This window comes from Daphnia carinata, chromosome 2 (assembly GCF_022539665.2).
Source record: "Daphnia carinata strain CSIRO-1 chromosome 2, CSIRO_AGI_Dcar_HiC_V3, whole genome shotgun sequence".
NCBI classification, from domain to species: domain Eukaryota; kingdom Metazoa; phylum Arthropoda; class Branchiopoda; order Diplostraca; family Daphniidae; genus Daphnia; species Daphnia carinata.
The window spans coordinates 6,894,952-6,912,630 of NC_081332.1; the positions used below are offsets into that span (position 1 = coordinate 6,894,952).

Below are 17,679 nucleotides of genomic sequence, written 5' to 3' on the forward strand. Positions count from 1 at the left end.
ATTCTTTTTCCCGTTTGTATTAAAAGAAAGATAATGATTATGAATGATAGAAGGGGATGGGGGGACAGTGTGCATTGGTTGTGTTGATTTGTTTTTGTTTTGTTTTTTAATAGTGTGTATTTTTTTTTTCTTTTCTGTTTTATTTTGATGGAAAGAAAACTTGGCCAACCCACAAAAGAAGTTTTCCTATCTGCTCTAGTACTACCATCTCTCTGGTCAGACTCTTTTCTTGATTTCCCAAGGCTCCCTCATTCGATGCTTTTCATTCTTTTTCCCTTTGAAAAAATATCGTTTAAACCTTTACTGTTCTCCACGAAAAATGTATAAATTTATTAACGTCTTCCTTTTTTTTTCGTCTATTTTTTTTTCTTGTCTTTTTCTTTCCTGGTTTCTTCATCTTGAGATTCTTAACGTTCTCATGGTCTAACCTGTCGGGGGTCGCCACCTCCCACTACCAAGCACACCGGCCCCCTCCTTCCCTCTCGGTTGCTCGCTCTGTTTTTGTCAGAGTGGGCACCCCAGCATGAAACCAGCTACGGCAACAGGTTGTTTGGAGGAAGAATCAGAAAAAAAAAAAAATAAAACGATGAAGATGGTGAAGAAAAAGAGAAGTGGAAGAAGTAGAAAAAGAAGCAGAGAGGTATGAAGGTGGGAAGAGAATAGAACGAAGTTGGTGAAGATAGAAGAGATGGAAAGAGAAAGAGAGAGGTAGATAAAAAAAAAAAAAGGAAAAGACAAAAAAAAAAAAAAATAAATATAAAAAAATAAATATAAAAAAAAAAAAAAAAAACAGAAAGAAAAGAAAAAAGAACCAAAGAGATAACCTCAAGCTGCTTTGAATGTTGGCCTCTCAGTTGAGGTTTCGCCCTTGGCGCGACGAGATATAGCTTTATTTTCCCGTCTATTGGCAATCCCAGAGAAGCGTTTGTACGTGAACCTTCGGCATCCTTGCGTGTATGCGAGAACGAGCCTAGTTGTCGAGTCTTCCTCTCACCCACTCTCCGTCTTCCCTTTTTTTTTTTTTTTTTTTTTTTTTTTTCGTTTCTCCCTTTATTTTTCTTGGTGTGTCTTTTAGGTGTGCCTAAACCTCTTTTCTCGCTCAATCCTGGATGCGTGATCTAGCGTGTCCGTGTGTTTCCGTGAGTGTTATAGTGTTACCTCAACTGACCGGGTCACAATTTGTGTTGCACTGCCATACCGGACCGACGGAACAAATAGTTAATTTTTTTTTTTTTTTTTTAAATTGCTGTTGAGTGTGTGTGTGTGAGTGTGTATGTGAAGGGGATTTTGGCGCGCTTGAGTTGGCCCGCTTCGTCTTCAAGCGGAAACGGAAGTTTCACTTGCGCCATCCACTGCTTCTAACGACATGCTGAAGAATCAATATGAAAGTATGAGATCGTCACGTTGAGAAGCAACAGGAAGTGTATAGAATTTTTGACGGCTGTTTTCAACCCAGTTCGACAGATTCATTGAAAATAAGGGCGCTTGCGAATCATGGCCAGTGCTACGAACGAACGCCAAAGAGTGGTGGTAACTCGTTTTCTTTGTCTTTACGTCTTGGTCTTCGCCATCTCCTGTTTGAGCGTCATACCGTCTTCTTCCGCCAAAACACAGGTAAAATCATTCAACTGCATAGGAATTATTATATTTTTTAAAGCAAAAAAAAAAAAAAATGAACGAAAGTCAATGAAAAAAGATACACACGCAGCTAGGGTGTGTCACACTGTATACAGCTGTGCTGTATGATTATGGCATAGGTTACCGTAGGCATGAGGAATAAGGATGTAAGACCCGTTTTCAGGTGGCTCGGGTTGGAGCCCAAACAGGTTCTATCCTTCACGTTCTCCATAAAGCTCTTCCCAACGGTCCAAACCGCAAAACAAATCAGAGACAAGGTTTTTTTTTTTTTTTTTTTCTTCTTCTTCTTCTCCTTTTTGTTTTTGTTTTTCTTATTCTTTTTTCCTTCTTGGAAGATCATTGGGACAGGCGCGACATGACAAGACGAATGATACCTTAGATTCCATTTGGGAATGGAGCCGGACACGAATCCCGGCAAGCGACTGTGCTGTTTTTGCTGCGTACTCATTCATGAAGCCCATAGATAGACAAGTCGGAAGTGTGTATGTGTGTGTGTGTGTATGTGTGTGTGAGCGTGCGTGTGTATGCAACCAAGGGAAGAACTGAAAATCAGCTGGCCTTGCCGCCGCTTGACTGAATGTTGAATACATTGGCGAGCTTCTATAGGTTTTTATGATTCGAAATTTCCATATAAGCGTTCCACGTCACTGGCTGTTCTCTCGCTCTCTCTCTCTCTCTCTCTCTCTCTCTCTCTCGCCCTTTTTTTTCATTTTTTTCCCTTCCCTATTCCTCCCGTCGGCCTCACGCGTTCTCTCTCTTTCTCTATTTGCCTCTCTCTCTCTCTCTTTCTGTTTCTGCGTCCCGCCCACTCGTGGCGCGCAAGTGCCAACTCTGGCAGACATTGGGGACTGGCACAGAAATGAGCCACGTCCTTGTCCGAATCTTCAACCACCTCAGCGTACATGTGTTCCGTATTTGCATTGGAATTGTGGCCAGAAGTTTGCTTGTCTTCGTGATACCGCCCGTTTAGCCATTCATCCGCAATCCCGGAAGGCCAAATCGATTCGCACAAAAAAAAAAAAAAAATACAAATAAAAAAGGCGAAAAAAGAAAAGGGGGGAAAAACAACAAAACGAAACAAAACAAAATGAAATAAGCTGACCTCAAATCTCGCCGTCGTTTCGTCCAGTTCCGCTTTGCCCATTACCCGTCTAACAAGGCATGCTTCAGTAGAAACGATTAATTTTGCTTTCGTGTCCAAATTATCTAGCGAAGACTAGGAAAGTTTGTTTTGAGTGGCTGCTGTTGACGACAGAGTTTGTCTGCCTTTCGACTGCCTACCCTGCAATGACTAAGGAGCTTCAACAATAAGCCAAATAAATAAATTAAATAAAGTTAAATAAATAACAGTCATTAAGACAGAGACCAAATCATGATGTGCATCTCTTTTGATTAATTTTTTTTTTTTTTTTTGGGGGGGGGGGGGGGGGGGGAGGGACAACGTGCTATTGGCGGGTACTATGCAATTGCCGATTATCTTCGAATAGTCCGTGTAGCCGTTGTAGATGATGTTTCGTGGCCAGCGGGGACGCGAAGGCCATCTGTCTTGCCTCTTGCGATCTGTCTTCACGCTGCAGGCTTCAAGAAGTGCTCACGTGTTAGGAGGAGGAAGACTCGTTTAAAATGCGTCGTCACCCATGTATCGCACTACAACGCAGGTGCACTCACTGCCACCGCTTTTCCTACGTCAAACATGGTAGCTCTTTTTGTTTTCTATGCAGCAAGTCGCCACAGTTCGTGACGCGTTAAAACAAGTTACAGCCAACAGGTCAGCCACGACATCCACCGGCAGGCTGATGGCAATGATTACAATCAGGGACTCTTTCTTGTGATTCACCCTCTTCTGTTTGACATTAGGAAGCAGGCAAAGAAAAATGAAAACAATACAAAGAAATAGAATTAAATTTTCATCTAAAAAAAAAAATAGGAGAAAAAAAGAAGGCCAGCAGGAAAAATCATCGATTGGATGCATAGTTCCCTTTTACGTCTACGCACCGTAAACTGATACCAGTCTGACATGCCAGATGAGATCGTGTGGCATTGTGGCAGTCAGCCACCTGAGTTACGCAACTGTAACATTCGACCTTCCTTTTTCTCTGCTATCGTCGCATACTTTTTCTATCGCTTTTATTTTATTTTATTTTTTTTTTATTATTCGTTTTTTTTTCTTTTATTTCTTTTTTTCCGTAGCTTTTCTTTTGTGTTCCCAACCACGATCGACGAAGAATTTTTACGATTCCGTTTAGGGAAAAGAACAAGGAATTTTCTTCTCGAGTATGGTTGGCGGGAAAAGAGGCACCCATGCCTCTCTCCACCAAAGAAATAAAAACTACTTACAAAACTAGAAAAATAATACAAAAAAAAAAAAAAAAAAAAAAAAAATGGCCGAGCGGACGATGACTCAATCGTATAACTTGCAAGCGCATTGTCGATATGGAGGCAAATTGTTTCTTATATTTTCAATTTATTTGACGTGACTATTTGGTTTCTTGAAGTCGTATGTCTTTGGTTTAGGGAAAGCTGAATAAAAGGGCAAGCGATACCTGCAACTTCTTTCACCTATGACCTTTCGAATACCAACGCGTTTTTGCATTCTGTTATTCGTTTTTTTTTTTTCTTTTAATTTCTTTTCTGAAGAAAAATTTATTTTCAATATAGTTGTACTTGAATACTTCGTTTTATACCGGAGCGACTTGTTGCTGCACTCCACTCGATCGCCTACAGAAAATGCTTCATCGAAAAACTTTTACGGTCGCCACGGCACTGAGGCTCGAGATGGAGTCTCTTCCTATGTAGAACTAATGCAGGACGAAAGACTTTGTCTTTCCTTTTTTCTTTTTCTTTTTCTTTTTTTTTAAATCATAATTGCAGCCATTATTATTTTTACACCCCACTTTGCTAGTGTATATTTAGTTTGTACTTTAATTTCTATGTTGAAAGTGTGCTTACAGAAGGCCAGCTGACGGCTGTCTGAGAAGAAAAGCAAACGGACAACCAAACAACGAATGTGGTTGCTGTGATTAAAAATTTTCCGCGGATGAGATACGCTATCTTGGATGGCTCTTTTGTCAATAGTGCATTGCAAACGGCAACTGCTTTATGCGTGCGTAAAAAATTGTAAGCGAACCACGAAACGAACATGGTGGCAAAAATTTGAAAAAAAGTTATCTTTCTTTATCTTAATCGTCGTTAGTTACGATACCTCAACCTGACTGTATGTCTAGTTTCGCTAGCGGATACTGCTACCTATTCGATAGCGAACAGCAGTGAGTGCCCCCTTCACAGCCGCTGTGTCTTTTTGCCTTTTTTGTTGGCTAATCATTCATCGTAGGCACACAAAGAGAAATAACTCAGGTTTCTGAGTAATAATGTTACTCGAGTTTAATCCACATCATTCAACCAAATAGCGTAATAGGCACAATCATGGTAGAGAGCAAGCACCACCATAATCGGGCCTGTGAGGAAAACGAATTTTTTTTTTTATACTGCACTTGATTTCTAGCCTTCTAATGGCCTCGTTTCTTCGTTCGCCCAGCGGGATCCAAATGAAAGTGGACCGCTTCAGGATAGCATGGTGACGCAGGGAGCATGATAGTTCTCTAGTTTGAACTGTCATCGTTACACACGTTCTTCGCTTACTCCACCTTCAGCTGTCATAATCCAAAACGGAAAATAGGCGTAAGAGTTGAGGACGCAAACAGATGCTGTTACTGAAATTTGAGTTTCGCAGATGTGAAACATCTGCTAGCGGAGCTTGAAAAGTGAAATCGCAAGCAGGAGAAGCTATTGCAAAGTTTATTTATTTGAGCTCCTATTCTAGGTCAAGTGCGTGAAAAACTGGATAATCTGCGTCCAGAAACACGATTGCTCTGTGTCGCCGAATTTGGTGTGAAAAACAGGAACGTCAGTTACTGTGACTATAGTCTGTGCGTTCACTCCAAATGTCTAAAATTTCACTGATGATTTAACGTCGTCGGTACTCTTGGTATAAACTTTTACGGTCTTGTCGTTTGTTACGTCCTACAGAACAGCACCGAATGGAAGAGAAAACCCACCGCCATCAGCCATCCCGCAACGTCCAATGGCTCGGGTGTGCAGATGGCGAAACCACTTCGCCAGCATCAGCATCGCAATCACCATCGCAACAAACGAGTTGAAGGTACGTGATGCACATTGTTCGACTGCAAAGCGTGGCAGACGTGGCAACTTAAGCCCTCGCCTCCAACCCTTCCGCCTGTCGTCCTCTGCTTTTAACCGGCCAATTTCAATTTGTCTTTTACCAGCCAGTATCCTTGAGCAGAACGGGACGACCATCGCCAACAAGAACAAGAATATTAATGGCAGTCATAACAACAACGCAACCAAAGTTAGTCCGACCACCAGCGAAGAATTATCTCCTTGGTCACCGTGGTCCAAGTAAGTCCCATTGGCGAAGTATTTGGCGTCACGATTTGCAATTTTGATTTCTCCGGACATGAAGTGCTTAGATTTATCATGAGGCACCCGTTGCTGGGTTAGGTCTGACGCGAGGTGCATCCGGTACTCTGGGTGCTCGACTGGGTGGACAAAAACGATAACCGTCGGCGCCGTCACGTTGATTTATGAGCTCGGTTAAAACACCTTACTATGACTGTGAAAAAAAAAAAAAAAAGATAAAAAACGCCGTAAATCAACGGGCTAGACAAGGATAACAGAATTTGAAAGGATCCCAAATCATAGCGCTATTTTGTCAGTTAACTATAGTCTGTATTGTTACGGGTGACTAGTACTACGTCAATGCCTGCCTGCTTTCCTCCATTTTTAAAAGAAATTCCTTTTGCTGTTGTTTTAAACATGCAAGGACATATACGTCAAGAAGACAACATCCGTTTCATCCGGCTACATCCCCTTTTTTTAAATAAATTTTTTTTTATTTTTTCAACCTTGTTAAATGCTAAAGGGAAAACAGCGGGATTTCCGGGTTCGAACAAGCCCAGTCTCGCCTTAACAAGGTACTGTAGTCCGAATTGATGTATCGTGCGTGCAAAAAAAATTCCGTATGTTGGTAATGACCACATGCGCTATAAAGACGATTAGTAAAAAAAAAAAATGATAATAATAATAATTCGAGGTTCGCAGTTGAGGACGATAAATACAAACCCCACTTGATTTTTTTTCTTGGGGCGGTTAGGTGCAACAAACGGTGTCGCCAAAATCGCCAGCGCAAGTGTATTCCGTCGGCAGACTCCGAAGCGCTAAGGCGATGCATCCAGCAACACGTGCTGAAGCAGGAGCGCACGTGCCGCAAGGGGCGCTGCAAGCGCGGCGGTAGGGCTTTCCATGTTGTTCTTCCGCCGAAACGGGAGAGCCTCAAGCAGCCAACCACGACCACGTCGTCGTCCGCTTCGTCGACCCAAAACCAGCAACAGTCCGACGTGCGCGTGCTGCTTAGTCTCAATTCCATTTTCTATTCTTCGTGGAGTAGGTGGTCGACGTGCACCAAAGCTTGCACCACTACACGTTACAGGTAAACCTAAAGTGTAGCACCAATTCAAAACGATCGATTCAAAAATTGCAAACACCTACACCATGTAGGACGTGTCGCTTTCAAGTGATCTGTGGCAACACTGTGCTTCAGGAAGACGCCTACTGTTACACGGAGGGTACCAACTGCGAAAAATGGTACAGCGGCCGATCGCGGTACACCAAAGATGATGACAGTGAGTTCACTTTTTTTTTTCTTTCGCGTGTGACGTTCGCCCAGTGAAAATGTATTTCAACACCGCGCTACCTTTGCTAGGGTATGAGCACAGTCCCGTTGCAGTGGCAGAGAAAAGTAATGGCAATAGCAGCGCGAATACAAGCAATAATAAAGGTCAGAAGAAAACCAAAGAAGATTCCGAAGTTGAAATTCAACCGGAATGCGGCGTTTCGGCGAGTGGCAATGGAGGTGTCGGAAGTAGTGGCGTCAGCAACCTGTCCTATAATTTGCAACTGCGCATTATCGGCGGCAGGGAAGCAACACCAGGCAGGTGGCCGTGGCAAGTGGCTATTCTCAATCGCTTCAAGGTAAGGCGTTTCGTCATCCACCGTTTTTTTTTTCTTTTATTATTTTTTTAACGTTGAGTCATTCCTTCATTTTTTTTTTGTTTGATGCCCTTCTTCGTAACACGTAAAAAAAAAATTTTCATACTAGGAGGCGTTTTGTGGAGGTACTCTGATCGGAGCCCGTTGGGTGCTGACAGCCGCCCATTGTATACGAAAGAGACTCTCCGTCCGCATAGGAGAATACGATCTAGTAGAGGACGATGGCACCGAAATGGATTTCCGGGTTAGTTTGTATATTCTGTTTATTTTTTTAAACTTCAGCTGTCGTGCCAATCGAAGTGAACCGATACGGGATGCGTAATGTTTTAAAATGCTAACTGTTTGGCTTTTGGTTTTCAGGTGGAAGAAGTATTCGTTCATCCGGATTATGATCCAGAAACGGTGGACAATGACGTGGCCTTGCTTCGGCTTCCTGAGGCCATTAAGCTCGGTCAGCAGGGCATTAGGCTGGCCTGTTTGCCTCAACCTGGCCAGTCATTGCCGATCACGCAAAAGTGCACCATCATCGGTTGGGGTAAAGAAAGAAGCTCACACGTCTTTGGCACCGAAGTCCTGCACGAGGCCGAGGTTACAGGCGAAGAAGGCCAATAAGTTCTAATTCAATGCCGGAAAAAATGCTCCTCAATTATTTACCATTTTTTTTCTTTCTTTCTTTCTTTATTTTTTTTTTAGGTTCCTATAGTAAAAACTTCAGCCTGTCGTGAAGTCTACGAGGACTATTTCATCACGGACAACATGTTCTGCGCCGGATATCGCAAAGGTCGGATCGACTCGTGCGCCGGCGATTCCGGTGGTCCACTTCTCTGTTCCGTGGGCGACAGGTGGACAATATTCGGTATCACCAGCTTTGGTGAAGGTTGCGGTAAGCGCGGAAAGTTCGGCATCTACACCAAAGTGCCTAATTATGTCACCTGGATCCAGCGAGTCATCGATCTAAACGGCGGCATCTAACGGTTTTGCGTAGAATCGTTCCCTACACCGTACAATCGTCTTCCCTTATCTATTGCCGAGCGAACGCGCTAGCTCCGAGATCGTCTTGCACAGAAACTCGCGTTTTTGTTTATTATTATTATTTTATTATTATTTTTTTTTTTTTGCTTCTTGTCTTTTTCGGTTTGTTTTGATTATTTGTTTCCAGTTTTTTCTCGATTTTTGGTTTTTGTTTGTCCTTATTTTGTGCTGCTCCAACAAATGAACACATATTTATAGATTTTTAAAAACATTATATTTGACTCGCCATGTGACAACTAACTCCGTATAATACATCCAAAGTAACGAAGAGAATCAATAATAAGAAGCCAGTAGAATTTGAAGAATCAATTGATTTCAAGGCCGAACGAAGCCAAAAACGTGTGACAGTTTATCTAGCTACTTACAAACGCCACCAACTATTCAATAGGTCCCCCTTCGTCCCTGCTGTGAAACTGTGATATGAGCGCATAGTTTACACGAAAAACTGAGAAATTCAAGTGTTTTCACGCGCAACAGCAGAAAATGAGAAAAAAAAAGAATTCAGCCCTAACGCTGCCCGTCATAAATAGCTCTTTGCTTTGCGATGGTGCCTTAAGCACCTGGCTTAGGATGAAACTCCATTTTGCGTATCTAGATGATACAGGTTGCTTAGTGGCTTCGTATTTCTATTATTACATTATCGAATGCCAACGTTCCACCGAAACTCCGGGTCGGTGTGCCATGTCATGCCAGTGATCAATCCCAGTTGTAACAGCTGTACTGTTTGCCCAGGTAGAAAAGAAATGACGATGACCCAAGGTGATCCGTCCCAATGTCCTCTTTGTTCCTAAAATAAAAAGGTTTAATAAATAACTCGAAAATCCATTACGTTGTTCATTTTTGGACGAAGAAACGTTTGCGAACGACTTGAGTGATATAGAAAGAGGTTTACCTATTGTGGATTTGGTGACAAGGACGAGCTGGCAGGAAGCTTCGTGAAGCACTTTCGACTGAAGGGCGAAAACGAACTTCTCTCGTAGCGCGGCCGTGGCCTCATCCCGCCGGATGCCATTAGTCCTTCGCGTTGCCATTAAATATCCGCGTTCGTACAACAACACCTTAATCGTAACTAGACAAAAAAAAAGTGGTAAGTTTTAGAAGGTTTCAAGGGTTTCTCATCAATGTGCTTGTTACAGCGAACTTGGAACTCTTCCACAATTCTTCGTAGAATTTGAAAGAAACCTTTGTCTCTCACCTTTCTCTTTATCTTGGTTGTTTGGAATGAACATTGCTGGACGAATTTGCAAAAGTTCCAATATAATCCGCCCGTGGTTAATCAGTTTTGCTTCATCCCACCAAACTCGATACAAAAGTGCAATTTGCATTTCGGCCTTGGCCAATGATTCCGCATTCTATAACGAAACATTGTTGTTCAAAATAAATAAATAAACAAATAAAACGTTATTCAAAGAAGCAGTTAGTCCCAATCCATGCGAAGATATTTAACGTTGCAGATTTCGATTGGGTGCGGTGAAACGCCAAATCACAGCTAAATGATTCAATGAATTGTTTCACGATAATAATACGAATAGGATCGTGCTAATAAGACGAATTGTTTCAGGCACAACTTGCAGACCATTGAATTAATGTAGAACAAGCTATTGCTCAAACTATCAGTTTGTTTGCAGTTGCAGAAACGTGTACACAGATGCAGCTAGCCACCTGTTCAATTACGAGGTTTACCGAAAGCAACGCAGCTTTCGTCAAGCGAATGCACTTGAAACTTTGTCTGTTGCGAACGTTCGTATGCGCATATGCCATTATAGCAATAGATGAATCACTCGAAAATGAGACTACTGACCACCTTACCACAATGTCTGCGTGAGGTGAAATGGCTGGTATATTCTCCAGTAAACACCACCTCACTTGACGCCGGTGATTCACTCCGTCGAAGTCGGCCATGCTGAAAATTGCCTGACCTAGCGTTACTGAGCGTGAAACACACCTTTCGTAGCAGGATGATTCTGGACGGTCACGAACCATCAGCAAAATTTCAGTTTTATTCAAAAGCAAATTGGACATGTCCAGTTCGAATACTTGATTGAAGAGCGGATTGCAGTTGGACTTCAGCGTTTTAGTTATGCATTTGATCTGTCTTTCGGGAAGGATTACAATCTGCATAATGAAAAACAATACTATTCAAAAATTTTGTTCTTTTAAAATATTATGTGAAGCAGTTCCGTGAATTTAATAAATCACCTTGACATATGGATCAGGAGCAATATTTTTACTCCTTGTCGGCAGATTGAGTGCACCCAAAATCTTGAGGGTTAATAATTGACGCGAAGAATTAAATTGCAAAGAAAAACCAATTTTGGCTTGGCTTGTGTGGATGAGCTCATTTGTTTCAAGATCACGCGAGTAGAGTTTCAAGTTTAAATTGGCAGGACCCAATAATTTGCTGTTGACGCGTTGAGGACAAACGGTGTCGGCAGCCGAAATGCTCTCCGAACAGGTTCTGTTTACTACGTTGTTCAATGGTTGAGATTCGTCCGTAACACTTGATTGAGATTCAACAGTGGCGGGATTTTTTTGCTGAAAAAAAAAATAAATTAAAGAGAATTGTACATTTTGGTGAAGAGAAAACATTCACTCTAAACAAGTTTCAGTTTGCGATCTGTGTGGTGGCAGTACTTTACGAGTTGCTGGTAGAACGAATGAGACGATGTCCTCACTGCGGATAACGGGTATTTTAGAGGTAAGTTTAAATTTCTGTTTGGCTGCGAAGCCGTTTTTTGTCTGCTCATGCTTATATAAGTTCTTCTTTCGCCACCAGAAGAAGAGGCAACACACAGTAGCGGACATGATGATGACGAAGAATGAACAGACAGCTACGAATAGAGCTAGCCCGTGAGTTGACAGTCTGGAGTCCACTAAGCGATTGAAACTCAAATTACCAAACTATTAAAGAATGAACTTTATCCGACTGACTTGAAAAACAAAATCAACAAAGACGAACTAACGTTGTTTCTTGAGGTACGCCAGGCGTAGGTTAATGATTCCCTGGGCAGCAGCGACACGTCCAGTTAAACACGGTGTAACAAGCGAATTGCGTCAGAAGCATAGGCAACTGGGTAACTTCACGCGGAAAAAAGATGTACAATTGAAAGACACGTAGGCAGCTTTGAAACTAATGCCGTATTCGTCCCGGAACCACAAATGCGCGTTCAGATCAAACCTGTGTGACGTCAGAAATTTTTATTGACCAGCGGTCACTGACAAAAGCGGGCAAAATCCTGGACGCGACTATTTAAAAATTTTTTTTTTTTGTGGCGTTAAACGAGCGTCCAACACCATCGCACCCCAATAAGGTAATAAATATAATTTTGACTGGGAAAGGCTCAGTATCGTTTAAAGTACCTTGCGTGCAAACCATATGATCCCCCATCTGTATTGCACTCAAGGATAAAGCTAGAGTTTGCAGAGAAGCTTTTGTGTGTACAGTAGCAGTATTTATTTTTATTTTTATTTTATTTTTTTAACCATACGATTATCCAAGGTTGTTCCAACGCAGACAGCGAGCACACTTGTTTTGTGTTTTTTATCAGTTCCGGGACTGAGCGTGAGATGGCAAGGTCGCAGTGCCATAATCGTCAAACTACGCGCGTCGCTTGCAGGTGTGTGTGTTTTCACTGACGGCTGCATCGTGATTACGGTTGCCAGAGATGCAACTAGAGAACATGGAATGCCTTGATCACCTTCACACCAACGTGCTGATGTGTTGTCTCTTTTGGCCGACATAATTCTGAAACGGTGAGTCACCATTCGATAAATCGTAGAAAACGAATGGGGAGCTTCAATGCAACGGAATCCGCTAAAGAAAGGAGGCTGGCTGTTATATAGCCATTGTCTAAACAATGGTACAAAAATGGGGACATAAATTGATTTTGCCGGTATATTTTTAAAAATCTGCATTGTGATAAAAAATTGGATTTGCTTTGAATGAAAAAAGTTTTCGCTGTCTTAATACAGCTGTGTAGTTGTGTGTTAACACACCAAACAAATCCTTGTCCTCAACCTCGAAACTTCAAATTGGAATACAGAATACAAAATAAAGAATGATTCTTCCAATAAATTTAATCTGATTCCTTTCATTTTTCTTATTAATTTTGGCCTCAAATTCTATTCTCATTCGACATTCGAAGTTCGAATAAGAATTCAGATAGTTGATTGGTTTTTATTGTTCTAAGCACCTAGGACTCGACCCGATTTGCAATAAATCCGCGACGCCCTATAATTTGCCGAACACAGCTTGTTCAAATTTGTTATTACTTGTGACAAAATAAAAAATGCCTTAACAACTTAACCGTGACATGTTACATGCGTGTCATCCAATTTCTTCGTTAGTCGTTTGTTTGGTTATTTATTTATTTATTTGGTTGCCATTTTTCTTTCAGTAAAACCGCTGCTCTGTTCGATGTTACATCATAGTTTATGGTTTAACAAGATTTTAGGATTTTAATCGATTGATGGCCAATAAAATTAAAATTTTCTTTTTTCTACTTTACTTTCGATATTAAAGCCCAAGAACTTTGCTGTTTCCCCTCTATCTTTCTTCTAGCTTTCGCCCGTTGTAAGCATATACGCTATGAAATAAAACCATCTCACCCGAACAAAACAAATATAATAATGTTGAACCAGAGTAAACCATAATCACTACATTCAAATTGTGATATAAAACTAAAGCAATTAAAGTAATTTCCTGAAGTAACTCATAACTGGTAGTATTATAGGCCGGTGTTATTCCCCTCTGGCGTTAATTGAGTAAACGTTTGCTGTCAACGAGACATTTTCAACGGAAAAGATTGCCAAAGAAAACGTACAATTTGCGATTTTTCTTTAATATCCATAAGTTAAGTATAACATTCATTTGCTTAGCATAATATTTAATAAATGACTAAAAATCTAAATGATCGTTGACCAAATACACAATTTTTGAATGAGTTGGCAACCTACTGAAATCTTGCGTCACACGTTAACCTTTATCATTAAAAAAATTTATATAACGCTGAATGATAACAAAAGTCATTTGGGTCGGCGGGACGTTGCTATCGATGGCTCACATCACGTGCTTTAACATGTGAGAAACAATTGCGTACTGCATATCGATAATTTACCGTGCCCATAGCTTATAAAAGTTCTTGCGGCCTTCTTTTAGGTGTACACTGACACCAATAAGCATTCACGATGGAATTTCTTCTAGTTGCTTTGCTTTTCGTGAGTGGCTTAAGCAGTGTAATCAATGGGCAAACAGTTGGTACACTTCCACGCCTGGTAAGTAAATTCCAGTTTTAAAAAAGATTTTATTTTAATGAAATTGTTCAAAGGAAGTTGGTTGGTATTTGTTTTGCAGATTGGTGAAATTAGCGCTTCAGCTCCTGCCTTTGCCGACATTCACGAATCCAGTGACAGCTCACTGCCTTATGCAGATAGATTTACGCTTTATGTGTCAACATTCAAACCATTTCAGCTCAAGGTATTAAACGATGTTCTCTTATTTCAGAACTATTTATGATACCGTTACTATCGTTGGCTAAATAAACCAACAGACAGATCCAGTTCTTTTTTTGCGTTCACCTGGAAGATATTTGTATGATACCACCAACTGGCCGATTGAGATTCTAGCGGATAGCGCCCTTTGGCCTAATAACCCAGACCTTCTACCAAGTAAGAGGAGATGCGTAGAGTAGTGAGAATAAAATTTATCGGATAAATACGATGACTAGACGGGGTCGTCATTACGTATTGTGAACACGCGCTTATTGTATCTGTAAACAGAATAGTCGGTTGTACGCAGATTTCTTACGTTTTACGCAACTTACTGTGTTCGGTTTTTTTCGTCCCATTTGAACAGAATCTGTTGTTGATGGCTATGAAGGAATTGTTCAGACCTCTGGATTTTTGGTACCCGGAAAAACTAAAGGGCAACTTCAGCTATACAACATGAATGCAGCTATTCCAGCTGATACAGAAATCAACATCGCCAGCAGTGATGTAAGTAGAAAAAACAAGTATTGGGTAAAAGCTAAAGAAATCTAAAAAATCTGGCCGAAAACAAAATGTGAAACTTTTACAAATGAAAATTGTTCCCTTGAAAGTTACATTTTTACTTGTTCGTTGAAGATTAAGGACTATTCGTATCATCGTGTTATCTGGAAGGATATGGACGGCGATGGTGATTTAGACGCTGTAACAGCTCGTTTTCACAATAGTAAGATAAATTCATGGCTAAAAGAAATAAAACAAAAACGTAGATAAAGACCACAAATTCTGTTACAGCTGCGGAAGAACAAAATTTTCTTTGGCTGGAAAATCCAGGCCAAGCCGTTCCAGGTATTCATATCGATTACAGCGGTAGGGAATGTTGAAACTTGGCTCATTGCACTAACCTTTGGCAGGCTGGACCCAGCACGTCATATACAACCAAGGGCCTGATGTTCACTTTCGTAACATATTGCTAAATTCTTCTGGCCTTCCCTTTGACTGCTTCATAGCCGGTGAACTTTGGAATAAGCGCGCTACGCTATACTGCATACCGCTTGGAGCCAACAATGGCTGGAATAATCCTGAAAATGTTATTTGATTAGCTGATTGAAACACTTTTAAAAAAGTGTGATAAATTTTATCTTGTGTTACAGATTCAAATGAGAATCATTGATGATACCGTAGGTCAAACATTCGACCTGCTACTTGAAGACTTCGATAATGATGGACGTATTGATTTCCTGCTAACATCATTTGATGATAGATTCGGAGTTAAATCCGGCAGTGTTTATATTTACGAAATTCCTGATGACCTTTTGTAGGAATCTTTTCTTCCCAGATCTACTTAGTTTGATAAATTTCTGAGTGCTAAAAAGAAATTATTTAGAATCAATTTTATGTTATAAATAGTGCTGGCACCTGGGTTCGCCATATCATCGCTGATAACTTCATTCCTGACGGAGCTAACACGATGTCTCCTGGAACACCACAATCTTTTTATCCTAGCGCTGACTATGCCAATGAAATTCTTCCGGATGGCAGGTGAGACTTAACGTGTAGGTTGTGCAACTGAGAGCCATTCCAAACTTCAATTTGGGTTTACCATCTTTCAGGAACCACCGCAAGTGGATTCTCGTTAGTGGAGATGATGACGGTAAAATTTACATTCTGCGACCGAAAACTGAAGCAGCTAATGACTTCTCACCCTACGAAAAAACTGTGCTTATAGATACAAATGCCCAAACAGCAGGTGAGCGCACTATTTTTTCGGTAAAGCTTAAACTGGTGGTTATAATTGGCTCTTTAATCATCCAGGAAAACCAGCAATAGGCGATTTGGATGGAGATGGTTATACCGATTTCGTAGCTCCCGGCTATTCCGCTAATAAACTTTATGTATTTACATATGCTCCATTGCTTTAAAAACCCATCCAGAGCAAAACTATTGCCAGGAATTTTTGGAAATCCTGTGTAAATTTATATGTTGAATAAAGAAAATGATTAACAATAATAATTAATAATAATGAATAATAACAATAAAAATAACTTACCAAACACTTCGTGTTGGTCTCTGTTTTAAGATAAGTTTGTCAAATAAAAATCTTCGAATAAAAATTTCGAATAAGAATAAAGAATCATTAATTTTTTATTCGTTATTGATTGGTTTAATTTAGTGTTATTTTACTCGTTATTCCCATTTACTGTATGCCGTTATTCTGTTTTTATTCGAGTAAATTTCGACAAATGTGAATACTGGTTTGAAATTTTTTCAGCTTGGGTTGGTTGTGTAGGTATTTCTAATGAACGAGGCGCCTCACAACCATTTAAAAAATGGTTTTGTCTTTAAACAAGACTATGAAGCCACCCACTCTCTCTAAATTTTCCGTCGGCGCATAAAGTAAGTGAACGTTGACTTCGACTTTACCCCAATTTAAAAACCACGTTAAATATTGTTAAGAGCTTTCCAGCTCGGTTGAAGCTCGGTACTCGCCATAATGTCACATAACAATTCTCGCCATAATTAAATGTAATAATTAAGGAATAAAACAACATACCAGAATAGGATTTCGATTCCGTTTATCTACCAACGAATAACACTATATCCAACAACGTTAAGTGATAAACCTAGAAAGCTAAATCAAAACAGCTCGCTGAGACTCTTCTTTTCGTGACTACGTTGTTAAAGATTTCTTTAGAAACTAGTGAGAGTTGACGGTTGACGAAGTGGCAAACGTTCACAGCTTGTTACCATATGATTTTAGCAAGCTGAGAAAACTACCTACTCGACTCCGGTGGTTATTTTACACGGACCAACATTTTGCCGTGTTGACGCGTATGTAGGTCACGGCCAGGACTATTCCTTATCTAAAAGCTGTGCCCTGCTTACAAGAGCATTTTAGTTTAGTTCCTCCTTGGTATCCAACCTCTCTTGGAGCCTTCGACCGTCCAACCAGTCCCGCAACCTACAATAATATTTGGTACCAGCCAATAAATGTGTCATATATCATGTCAAAAATACACATTACCCGAAAAACAAAATCTCACGATTCCCAGCTTGAAGCTGCTCGTTGGCAGAGGGTCTAAATATAGCTCTCATAATTTGTTAGGAGCTCGAAATCGATCTACGGCAAGTAACCTTCCATACATATCACAAACTGTGCTATATTGGATTCACTCGAAGAACTGCCAATTCGAAGTCTTCGTAAAGAATCATATTGGTAAAATTCTTCGAAACACAGATCATCGTCAATGGCACAATGTTTCTTGAGTTTCAAATCCCGCAGATCTCTGCAATTGTGGCATTCACCCAAAGGACGTCGATGAGTTGGTCCAATTCCACAAGTGACCGCAATTTTTGAGTCTTCTTCCATTGGAATTGGTACAGTTGGTAAAAGATTACAGAGACAGAAGAATTGGACGTGAACGGAATCTGGATTTTTGGTCGTCAAAACCGAAGATG

At 40.7% G+C, this 17,679-nt stretch overlaps 3 protein-coding genes across 3 annotated transcripts; 2 read left to right on the plus strand and 1 right to left on the minus strand.

Moving 5' to 3' along the window:
- Positions 1 to 850: 850 nt before the first annotated feature.
- On the plus strand, positions 851 to 9,546 carry LOC130687079 (coagulation factor VII-like). The gene is made up of 9 exons (XM_057510241.2): positions 851 to 1,614; positions 5,665 to 5,797; positions 5,922 to 6,054; positions 6,809 to 7,144; positions 7,213 to 7,337; positions 7,418 to 7,686; positions 7,814 to 7,948; positions 8,065 to 8,292; positions 8,398 to 9,546. The coding sequence occupies exons 1-9, from the start codon at positions 1,495 to 1,497 to the stop codon at positions 8,674 to 8,676; spliced, it is 1,758 nt and encodes a 585-aa protein (XP_057366224.1). The 5' UTR covers positions 851 to 1,494; the 3' UTR covers positions 8,677 to 9,546.
- Positions 9,196 to 11,809, minus strand: LOC130687082 (synaptotagmin-9-like). Its single transcript, XM_059497671.1, has 7 exons — positions 11,700 to 11,809; positions 11,337 to 11,599; positions 10,936 to 11,271; positions 10,546 to 10,851; positions 9,932 to 10,088; positions 9,629 to 9,805; positions 9,196 to 9,523 (listed from the first exon to the last, which is right to left on the minus strand). Exons 2-7 carry the CDS (start codon positions 11,481 to 11,483, stop codon positions 9,369 to 9,371), a joined length of 1,278 nt encoding a protein of 425 aa, XP_059353654.1. The 5' UTR covers positions 11,484 to 11,599; positions 11,700 to 11,809; the 3' UTR covers positions 9,196 to 9,368.
- A 2,040-nt stretch (positions 11,810 to 13,849) lies between these two features.
- Positions 13,850 to 16,218, plus strand: LOC130687080 (uncharacterized). The gene is made up of 11 exons (XM_057510242.2): positions 13,850 to 14,010; positions 14,090 to 14,212; positions 14,286 to 14,403; positions 14,591 to 14,730; positions 14,860 to 14,947; positions 15,016 to 15,069; positions 15,135 to 15,310; positions 15,375 to 15,538; positions 15,631 to 15,762; positions 15,834 to 15,970; positions 16,036 to 16,218. The coding sequence occupies exons 1-11, from the start codon at positions 13,924 to 13,926 to the stop codon at positions 16,140 to 16,142; spliced, it is 1,326 nt and encodes a 441-aa protein (XP_057366225.1). The 5' UTR covers positions 13,850 to 13,923; the 3' UTR covers positions 16,143 to 16,218.
- The last annotated feature ends 1,461 nt before the right edge of the window (positions 16,219 to 17,679 follow it).